This window comes from Abramis brama (genome assembly GCF_963993115.1).
Source record: "Abramis brama genome assembly, chromosome: 9".
Lineage (NCBI taxonomy): Eukaryota > Metazoa > Chordata > Actinopteri > Cypriniformes > Leuciscidae > Abramis > Abramis brama.
The window spans coordinates 30,818,176-30,830,320 of NC_139971.1; the positions used below are offsets into that span (position 1 = coordinate 30,818,176).

General features: G+C 37.0%; 1 protein-coding gene across 1 annotated transcript; it reads left to right on the top strand.

Moving 5' to 3' along the window:
- The first annotated feature begins 73 nt into the window (after positions 1–73).
- On the top strand, positions 74–6,062 carry cotl1 (coactosin-like F-actin binding protein 1). The gene is made up of 4 exons (XM_084124407.1): positions 74–399; positions 722–804; positions 4,804–4,961; positions 5,164–6,062. The coding sequence occupies exons 1-4, from the start codon at positions 323–325 to the stop codon at positions 5,272–5,274; spliced, it is 429 nt and encodes a 142-aa protein (XP_083980533.1). The 5' UTR covers positions 74–322; the 3' UTR covers positions 5,275–6,062.
- The last annotated feature ends 6,083 nt before the right edge of the window (positions 6,063–12,145 follow it).

A 12,145-nucleotide genomic window follows, 5' to 3' on the forward strand; every position in this document is an offset into this window, starting at 1 on the left:
TAACTCAGACCAAATGTTATGACAGAACAGAACTGGGTGGATTTAATGTAGCTCAATACCCAGGTTGGCCATTAGGAGGTGAAAAGCTCTCTGATTCACTGGAACAGCAACCTGACAGACAAATATCACTAACGCCCATTAAGAGGCAATAGGAAATGAATCGAGTCGTGAAATTAGTTGCCTCTCCATCCCACTGAGAGAAGAGACCTCCCTGTCCCACCAGCAGCAACCTCTGCCGCACTTTGGGATTTATCTGCGATTTCTCTCATTCCCCCGACTTTGTTCTGCTTTTAGTTACATTATCTTCCTTTGCATCGTCGAAATGGCAACGCGAATTGACAAAGAGGCTTGCAGAGAAGCATACAATCTGGTGCGAGACGACGGCTCAGATATATGCTGGTGAGTGAAGCCTTGATTTGCTGCACATCCAGATTATGTGTTGTTTGGCGCGTGCTGGCGAAACTCGTTACATTGTTTCAACAATTTGAATTATCAAATGATACCGTTTAACGCTGTTTTTAATTGATTTAATGAAATGAATGTATGTGGTGCAACATGTAGGGATGGGTCTTTTAACCCAGGGGCAGTGTCTCAAAATCTAGTCTGCACCCTAGAAACTAGGCAGCATTTCCCCCAAAAATGTCTAGGTAGGCAGCTTGCTAAAATTTGAGACGCATCCATCGTTTTGGCAACAGTTAAAATATACATTTTCTGTTTAAAGGGCATCTTTTAAGTATGACGGATCTACTATTGTACCAGCTGGTCACGGGTCCGACTACGAAGAATTCAAGAGTCAGTGTACAGGTGAGTTCATTTTCTTATTTACCTGCTTTATGTTGGGAGGACCTTAAGGTATTTTTGAAAGCAGCTGCAATTAATTACTAAATCAGTTGTTAAGGGGATAGCTCACCCCCCAAAAATGAAAGTTTAATCGAATATAATTTACTCACCACATGTTGTTCCAAACCTAATGACTTCCTTTCTTCCTTGTTAGGGGTTGACTCAGTCACCATTCACTTACAATCAAAAAAGATGCAATGAAAGTGAATGGTGACTGAGTCTTACAGGCTCTAACCTTACCATTTGAGTTTCACAGAAAAAAAAATACTCTAACAGGTTTGAAAAAAACATGACTGTGAGTAAATTATGACAGAGGTTTCATTTTGGGGTGCACTGTCACTTTAAGTTCTACATATCACATGTTAGGAAGTAATTTATATTCCAAGGTAGACCATACCAAATATGGCTTTGTATTTGTCCTTGATGACATGGCAAGAGGGCGAGCTACTAGTGAGATGTTTAATGAGAGTTTTTTACTAAGTGCAAACACATTTGTATTAGTAATCGATTAATCAACAGAACTCATTAGATTCAACTTGATACCTAATTTAATGTGGTTTTGGGGATCTAACGAGCTACAGTGAATTAGTATACTACACTGCATGAATTATTTTTTATAACTATAGATAACTGTCTAGCTCTACAGAGAGAATGAAATGTCATTTCTCGCCTCTCATTCTGTCATCCTTTATGAACAGAGATTTGGGTGTGGTGCTCAGTTCAGTCTCCATGAGTGGATGTGTAGCCACTAGCAGATGTAAACTTGTACAAGTGTTGCAATAGCTTGGCTTCTGCCATTGTGCTCTGACAGATGATCAAGGATGTCTTCCTTAATGGAGCAGTGTCATGTTACAATAAGCTCTTTTACTGGAGAATACTTTGTGACAACTTTAGTCATGAAATCCAAACAGAAAAGTGATTTGTGCTGTAGCTGCTGCCCTTAAACTGTTTTATCCAGCAATAAATATATTTGTTGTAGGTTCTTGAGTAGTTGGAGAATCTTTTATGTATATGAGCATTGCAATCCCCTCTAAAAAGCTGTAGTAGACAGGACAATATGAAAAGATTGCTGCTTTATTAAGAGGTATCATAAAGTGTCAGTAGCATAATGAGTTATCCTAACTTTATTATGTGGTTTTATGTGATAGTGAATCTCTGGGTGAAGAATATGATTTTTCATTGCTTACATTTGTGTTCTGCTTCATTTTTCATGTTAAACTTTGCTTTTTACTGTAGTTCATAAACTCAAAATGGGTTTTTGGGTCAAAGTGGCTAAAAATTGTAGAGCGGGTCACATTAATAAAATAATACATTTTGTATATCATTATATATAAAGCTTGAGTTTTAGGTGATGTCTAACAAGTTTAATATTTTAAATATTTCTTTTTGCTGCATCATCATAGCCTGGCAGACTGGAAGTATAGAGTACACATGTAGTAGTCAGCACAAATACACTGACTTTCTGGAAGTGAGTTCTTCAGAAATGTCCTGCGTGCGCATGAGGAAGTAAAAGTTCATGAAATCATTGCCACATTTTTTTTATTTTTTATTACTAGAGTCCATGCTTTCCCACTGCTGACTGTTAGCATGTTGACTCATGAGCACCACTCACTTCCTAAATGCGGTTTGTTTAAGGTTTCAGTTCTGTTGAAATACAGCAGAGGTCTCTATAATGTGACTTCGATTCACCATCCACTTTGCTCTTGAAACTTTAACAGTCAATGTGCCAAATACAACTGACAGTATTACCCATGGTTCCCTGACTTAGCTTCTTAAACCTTAAGCCTAGTTAATCAACAACAGAAAACCAGATATTGTCAGTCTCAAGTACCAAGGGAATTCACGTGGCATTGGTTTTCCAGGAAAGTCTATCTATCTGTCTAACGTGTCTGTCTGTCTAGCTGTCTATCTGTATTGAGTATAATTAAGTTATATATAGCCTACTGTATATATGTATGTGTGTGTGTGTATATATATATATGCATATATATATATACATACATACACAATTAATCGATTAGAAATTCGATTAATTGTGCAGCCCTATATATATAGGGCTGCACAATTAACGTTAATCGAATTTCTAATCGCGATTACGGATGCCGCGATTACAAAAAAAGCCACTTATTATTCTGCGTGGTGTGTTTTGAGCATGTTACGTTGTGAGAGGCGAACCACGACTACTTCAGAGAACCCAGCACAATAGTAACTACCAGAGACGTAACGTTATGTGTATGCTGAAATAAAAAGTGTCTCAGAAAAACGGACTTTCCTGACCTGTGAGCCGCTAAACTGCAGTAGCGCGCACTATAATTTTCTATACAGCGCAAAATAAACTACAAGCATGCAACGTCGTTACGTTTTAAATTAGAAAAAAACGCGGTGTCCAGATTCAGTATTTGCGGTCAGATGAGATGTTGTCAGGCTATATGTCAGTGTCATTATTCTATCGTTATATTCATAACTTGATACGAAATAAAGTCTCTCACCTCAGAAAAACGAAATTTCATGTCCTGTCAGTTGTTATACTGCACTCGTAGCCTGCACTCACTTTACAGTTCTTGTAAGTATTGTGTATCACCATGGTAACTGTTGTTTCCATAACCCCATAATGCCACTTATTGGTTATTTTGTATATTTTTAAATGACTGTGGTGGCTCATACCAAGAACAAAAACTAGTTTGGGACTGCTATTTAAATAGCTTAAACTCGTAGGCCTACTGTTTATTTATCAATAGCCTATTAGTCATATTCTTACAGTTTATTTGTATATTGAGTAAAGGGGGACAGTAGCCTACTTTATATATTATTATATACTTTATATATATATATATATATATATATATATATTTGTACATTTATTGCTATACTTATTAGGGATAAGCAGGAGTTTCAGCAGAACTATATTCACAGATACATAGTGAACAAAGTGCAAAGGTGTGTATCATTAATATGTGAATAAATGGTTTAGTAAGTGCTTTCTTCCGTATAATGCTATCTCTGATACTGTCAGTGTCTAAACAGAGGCACGCCAGAGTTAGGAGCATTTGATGTTATCTTTGAATCTTGTCCTAGTGCCACTGCAATGCAGTTGTAGCACATTTAGGAGGAAGTGGCCAGCTGTTAAGCTGTGAGAGACTGGGAGTGTTACCGATGAATTATTACACCCTTATCAATAGATAATTGGTACCCTTATCGGTCAACTAGATCACCTCCTTTCCTCACCCACTTACTCTGTCTGTTCCTTGTTTTTCGTGTCATGTGATGTCATAGAGCTTAAATTTCTCAGTCTCGTCCACCACTCGCACGTGATGCTCTCAGATTACGTTTTATGTTGTGACTTCTTTCTCTGGAAAAGAAAACAATGCAATAGTGTAGATTCAAAACACTTGCTACAATGGGGACAGTGTTTATTTGTATCTAAGCTCTTCCATGTTATTTAACAGACAAAGTTCAGCTAAACTAGAGAGACATTAAAGAAGCACATTTAATGTTAATATTAAAGTCAACATGAAATCAAACTCAAATAGGTATTATTATTTCTTCTTTTTTTTTTTTTTAATAAATCTATATATATTTTTAAATTGTATGTGTTGTTATTTTTCTGTTGTAATTGTTCTTCATTTTGCTGGGCTTTTTAATTGGGGAAATAATCGTGTGGAATTTTAATTTGTGGCTAATAGGTCCGTTGTAGAAAAACTGACCTATTTCAAAAAATAATATTGATGCTAAAACCACTTTTTGTGTGTATATTCAATATTGTTCTTGTCTGCCAGGATAAGGTCTGACTTATCTTAATTTAGAGGCTTTTCTCAACTAATTTTGATATGTTTGTGACAAATTTAATTAATTATGTATTTAATTTGATTAATATTTTTAATCAGTCCTAAAAGAAACAAACAATATTCAAGAAAATGCATCCTCCTTGTTAAGGTTCCTCCTTGCTTTCTCTCTGACTCTCAGATGACGCCCGTCTCTTTGGTTTCGTGAGGATCACGACGGGCGACGCCATGAGCAAGCGTGCCAAGTTCACCCTCATCACCTGGATTGGCGAGAACATCAGCGGACTGCAAAGGGCTAAGATTAGCACTGACAAGACACTGGTAAAAGACATCGTGCAGGTGGGTTTTTTCATGTTCTCTTACGCCATCCCTTATGCCATATGCAAATTTTCTGACTCAGATTTACAAAATTTGACACACCCAGACGCAGAAGATAACAATGTTCATTTTCACTGTAAACAAATCGGTGTTCTCATGCAAACAATCTCAAGTCCTGTCCCTCCATCGCTCATAGTGTGTTTGCTGTCCTTTTTCCATGCAGAACTTTGCCAAGGAGTTTATGATCAGCGATCCCCGGGAGCTGGAGGAAGACTACCTCCGCAATGAGCTGAAGAAGGCCGGCGGGGCCAACTACGACGCCCAGGCCGAATAGAACTTGGGGACGGGTTTCCATAGGGTTGGATGAGAAGGAAGGGGAAAACGTCATCTTGTACACATGCACACACAGACAAACATACACACACAGACAAACGCAAATATACATACCTCACCCCTATTGCCAGTCTGGGCATGGTTGATTTATCTACTGTATTGTGCATCATCTCAATGTCATCTCTGCTAGTGCTATGAGGGTTATCTCTTTTTTTCTTTCTTTTTTTTTTTCAGGGGCATTTTTGTAACTGTAATCAGAGTTTCTGAGGATGCTGTCTTGGCTCAAAGTTGTCATCACTGTGATACGCTTCCATAATCAATGGAGGGCATACGAGTCCAGCATTGTTTTATTTAAGGGGTTTATTATGAATCTTCATCTCCCTGCTGACTCCTCTAAAACAGACCACTGTGTTTACTGTCTCAATCTCCCATGGAGAGGAAGACATCATGGAATGTGTGCATTTGTGTATGTGTGTGTTTGCAGACACTGCACTGTGACTGGCTAACTTGCATGCAGGTGGAGTCTTAAAGGATCCTGTAGCTGTGATTGGCTGTTTCTCTCCACCCAACCGCAGAGCAGCCATTTCTCTAGTGTAGCCTTCATTTTGGATTACATTAAAATACCCAAAAATGTTGTCTTTTTTTTTTTATAAGTAGGTTTTATTTACATTTAAAAAATAGAATCTGTGGTTCTTCCTTTACGATAAAAATGCCTCCCGAGCCAAGACAAAAAAAAAATATGATGGTCACAAAAGCAATCATGTCAGAATAAAATGTTTGTTTTTTCAAGACTTGTCCTTGTGTGTTATATTTTGCTTTGTTTGCGATACTCTACTCTTTGACGTTATTGTGCTGTGGGTTGGCCTCTGCCCCGCTAATGCAAGCCGCTTGGCACGGCACTGCTCCTCTGCACGAATCCTAACAATCCCAGGGGACATATGGGGGAGTCCCAGGGGTTGTCATGGCCACCGCTGCGGTCAAGCTGCTCTGCTCCAAAGCCTGTCAATAATGGTCTCTCCTCTCCCCCCAAAAACATTTCCCACCCCCCTTTCCCCCTCAGTTGTAACCTCTTTTCTTCTTTTCTCCTCCCCTCGCCCTTCTTCTTACTATTCCTGCCTTGCGTTTAGTCCAACAGATGTGATCCCAACTGCATAATTGCTTAATCCATAATCTATAAGCTTCTTCCAGGCTGCTTTTATGACGCTGAGTTTTGGTAGCACAGAAAGACGTGAGGCAGGAATGTAGATGCTGAAATTGGGGCCTGTGGAAGATATGCGTGTTCGTGTTGTGTTAATAGTTGGTTAAATTGGGTCAGTAGACCTAAGTATTGCTAAGCCCAAGTTTGGCATGTACTGGTTGTGCAAGACATGAACGATAGGATAGATGTGCATTTACTTTTTAAATACATTAAAAAATAAATAAATAAAAAAACATTAAATGCATTGGTGTTGTTTATAATGTATATTTAATTGCACATGCTCTTTCACAATTTTTTTTGGTCACACTTTATATAGCTTAGGGTCCAATTCTCACTTTTTTATCTAACTATTAACTAACACTTTTGCCTCAATAAACACCTAATTTTTGTTTATTAATAGTTATGGTAGTTAAGTTTAGGTATTGGATTAAGGGATGTAGAATAAGGCATTAGTATAAATAATCGGCAAATATCCTAGAAATATTCATGCTAATAAGAAACTAATTAATAGTGAGAATTGGACCCTAAACTAAAGTGTTACTATTTTTCTTTATTTTATTACTATTTGATTAAAGAAACTTTTATTCAGCAAAGATGCATTAAGGTGACAGACAAGACATACATATAATGTTAGAAAAGATTTCTATTTCAATTTTTTTTTGCTGAAATCATAGTTTTAACAAAAAATATTTAGAATTTTCGCTTTTAACATTTAAAACATTTAGGCCTGGTTTTACAGACAGGGTTTAGATTAAGCCAGGATTAGGCCTTAGTTCAATTAGGACATTTACTGTAAGTAGCTTTTATAAACGTGCCTTAGAAAAAAACAAAAAAACATTACCCATGTAAATCTTAAGACAAAAGAATGGCACTGACATATTTTAAGATATGTCAGAGTAAGTTTCTTTCAGTTAAAACAACTCAAACATGCATTTTAGTCTGGGACTAGGCTTAAGCCTTGTCTGTAAAACCGGCCATTAGGCTTGGTTGCACAAACAGGGTTTAGACTAAACCAGGATTAGGCCTCGGTTCAATTAGGATATTTAAGTAGCTTTTATAAATATGCCTTGGGGGAGAAAAAACATTATTGGTGTCCATCTTGAGACAAAACAATGGCACTGATATATTTAAAGTCAGAGCAAGTTTCTTTCAGTTAAAACAGCTCAAACATGCATTAGGGTCTGGGACTAGGTTTAAGACTTGTCAGTGAAAGCAGGTTTGTTTTTAGTGTTTTATATTTATTTAATTTTGACAAAATAGTATTGAATTTGAATATCTGTTCACATAAGTGCATTCATAGTTGTGGGTGGGCTTTTTGTTTTTACTTGGGCCAAGAAACCACCTTGCAACTGCTTTGCAACATAGATGATGAACTGTGTGAGATGAACTGTGAACTGTGAGATGAACTGTGTGTTTGTATCGAATCGCTCGAATAGCTTGAGTACTGTAGCAGGTGTTGCTGAGTGACTTTGGGGACGACTTTAATGAGATAAATTAGATGTGAATGTTAATTAGTCTCTCCTGACACTGGGAAACGGGCATTGTATTGATCTTGTCAACAAGAATTTCATGTTTAAGCCACACAAGCACTCCTTAGTCCTTATCTTTATCTCCCTGCCTGTTTGTGGGGCTTTGAGTTGCTTACGTGTTCTGACAACTCCAGCGTTGCTTGCTTGCGTTTGTGCAGCTCGCTGTAATACAGAATGTGTGTTTGAGAGAAAGAATGTGTGCGTGTGTGTAGACATGTTTCTGAAGATTCTTTGGCATCTTGTTCACAAGGAAGTCAGTGCCAGCTATTCTGCTCGGATCCTTCCTGCATTCCAGAGGCCTCCCAGTTCAAGCGTATTTCATACCCCACACACATTACTGCATTCATGTGATGATTGTTTTTGGATAATTATTACAAAAGAGAAATTTACACTATTGTTAAAAAGTCAAGGGTCGATAACATTTTTTAAATGTTTTTGAAAGAAGTCTCTTATGATCCCCAAAGCTGCATTTATGTGATCAAAAATACCGTAAATTTCCATATATCATCACAATTTAAAATAACTTTTTTAAATATATTAGAATACATTTTAAAATATAATTTATTTGTGTGATCGCAAAGCTAAATTTTCAGCTTCTGAATAGAAAGTTAAAAAAACAGCATTTTTTTTTCAATATGAAAGTCTTTACTGTCACTTTTGATCAACTTAATGCATCTTTGCTCAAAAAAGTATTAAGCATTAATTTATTTTAAAATATGACTGTAAGATTTTGGTGACTGAATCTTACAGTCACCAAATGAGTCAGTCATGTACATTACATAATAAATTGGTTAGCGACTTCAAATCTATTTTGATTGCCAATTACATCAAGCAAGTGGAGGAGTCTGATGAGAACAAACACAGTGTTCTGTTAACCTTTCATTAACCAAATGGAGAGCAGGGCTCACACAAAGTTCTGCTGTTTTGCCTTATTGCTTGGTTTCTGATGCCTGAGAGGTGTTGGCAAAGGGAATTTTGTTAAATTTGTTTAAATACAAACACCTTTATTTACATTTTATGGGACTAAAGGTACAGGAAATCTAGTGCAATGACATTAAGATGGTTTGAGAGCATGGTTTACAGGAATTGCTAGTTAGTTCGGTTGAGTCTAGCATTGGGGGAAGAGGAAGATGGGATTTTACTGGGGCGAGAAAGGGGCGCCCATTGAGTGAGTGAATGGGTCACTTCGCAATGTTCCTGTGAACCATTCAGGCTCTGGCACAGTGCTGCCATTGTCATGAGCTAACAAGATGCACTCCAAACCTGGCTCAGTGGTCCAATTGTCACTAACCTGCGGGCCAATAGTAGGGTCGCCATCACCTACACTGAACCCAACAATCCAACATGCAATGTTCTCATATGCTCTTGACCACTAATGTTGAATGTCTTGGAGATATTTGAAAACAGCAATATTTTTACGTTCATTCGCTGATTATATGTTCAGTTGTGGGTTGGATTCTTGAATGTGCTAGAGCTTTAAGAAGGTTTGTTTTTGTAGAGATGCAAATTGGTAGGCTAGTCTGGAAAACACCTCAAGTTCAGGGTAGAAAGAAATTAACCTGCAAAATCAAAAAAGATTCTTTATTTTAGTGCAGATTTGTACTTGACCTGCCAATTTAACTGAATTCACCACAAAACGGATGTATTTTATTCATAGTGTCAGAAAAAAAAAAAAAAAAAAGTAGCCCTACACAACTGTTCAAAACTTTGGGCTCAGTAAAATGATTTGATATTTTTGAAAGAAAAGGCCCGTTCACACCAAGGAAATAACTTTAAAGATAACGATAAAGATATAGGCCTAGTTCTAAAAATCTCCAAGACGTTACACACCATATGACTAGTAAGTCAAAGTCCAAATCACACTCTTTGCTGTCCAAACTTAATTGATATAAGTACCAATGTAGAACATTATATTGAAACTGTGTCTATTCCTCGTTTAGTGAGGTCAAACATTAAATCTACTGTAGGATCCAGGAAAAATCTAATTGTGATTAAACCAGTAAATCTCAATATTAGTGAACAAAAACAATTTATAAAGCTAGGTCTTCTTAACATTAGATCGCTCACACCTAAAGCGGTTATTTTAAATGAAATGGTCACAGATAATAGTTTCGATGTACTTTGCCTTACTGAAACCTGGCTTAAACCTAATGATTATTTCGGTCTTAATGAGTCTACTCCTCCAGGATACTGCTATAAGCATGAGCCCCGTCTGATTGGTCGTGGCGGCGGTGTTGCAACAATCTATAGAGATATTCTTAATGTTACTCAAAAAACAGGTCACAGGTTTAATTCGTTTGAAGTAATTGTGCTAAATGTTACTCTCTTAGATGTAAGAAAGAAATCCCTATTATCTCTAGCCTTGGCTACCGTATATAGACCACCTGGGCCTTACGCTGATTTCCTAAAAGAGTTTGCAGACTTTCTCTCAGATCTATTGGTCAATGTCGATAAAGCATTAATTGTTGGAGATTTTAACATACACGTCGATAACACAAATGATGCGTTAGGGGCTGCGTTTACAGATTTATTAAACTCCTTTGGGGTCAAGCAAAACGTCACTGGTCCCACTCATCGTCTTAATCATACACTAGATTTAATTATATCATGTGGAACCAATCCAACCGATATAGATATTATACCGCAAAGTGATGAAGTCACTGATCATTACATGGTCACTTGCATACTACGTACTGCTGAAATTTGTCACGTTGCGCCACGTTATCGACCAGGCAGAACAATCCTTCCAACCACTATAGATAGATTCTCAAATAGCTTACCTGATCTAACTCAGCTGATTAGTGAACCCAAACAAACAGATGAACTAAAGGAAATGACTAGCACTATGAGCACCATTTTCTCTAGTACATTAAACATTGTTGCATCAATTAGATTAAAAAAGGTTAGAGAGAAAACTAAAGCACCATGGTATAACAATACTACGCATGTTATCAAGAGAGAAACTCGTAGTTTAGAGCGTAAATGGAAACAAACTAATTTAGAGGTCTTTAGAATCGCGTGGAAAGACAGTATGTCACGTTATAAAAAGGCCCTAAAAGCAGCCAGGGCTGAGCACCTCCGCAAACTAATAGAAAATAACCAAAATAAACCAAGGTTTTTATTTAACTCCGTGGCTAGACTAACAAATAAACAGACATCACCTGAGCAAAATATTCCGTTACAGTTTAGCAGTAATGATTTTATGAATTTCTTCACTGAGAATAAAATAGTAAGCATCAGAAACACAATTGTAAATGTACAATCTTCAATCGCGCCTTATAATTCAGCCTCAATTATCGACCCTCAAGAAAAACTACAGCGCTTTACAACTATAGGACAGGAAGAGCTAAATAAACTTATCATTGCATCTAAACCAACATGTTTATTAGATCCAATACCAACAAAACTACTGAAAGAAGTGTTACCTGTAGTGGAAGAGCCTCTTCTCAACATTATTAACTCGTCTTTATCTTTAGGTCATGTTCCAAGAATATTCAAGTTGGCAGTTATAAAACCTCTTATTAAGAAACCACAATTAGATCATAATAATCTAGCAAATTACAGACCCATTTCAAATCTACCATTTATGTCTAAAATACTAGAAAAAGTTGTGTCCGCTCAATTGTGCTCTTTCTTGCAAGAAAATGATATCTATGAAAAATTTCAGTCAGGATTCAGACCGCATCATAGCACAGAAACTGCGCTCGTTAAAATTACAAATGATTTACTTCTAGCTTCTGACCAAGGCTGTATCTCAATACTAGTTTTACTCGATCTTAGTGCTGCGTTTGACACTATAGATCACACAATACTCTTAGATAGACTACAAAACTACACTGGTGTTCATGGACAGGCATTAAGCTGGTTTAGATCGTACTTATCAGACCGCTACCATTTTGTCTGTTTAAATGGGGAAAAATCGAAGATAACGTCAGTAAACTATGGAGTGCCGCAAGGATCTGTGTTAGGCCCTCTGCTATTCTCAATATATATGCTGCCACTTGGTAATATTATAAGAAAACATGGAATTAATTTCCACTGTTATGCTGATGACACTCAATTATATATTTCATCACGACCAGATGAAAACAATAAATTATCTAAATTGACAGAGTGTGTTAAAGATATAAAATACTGGATGACGT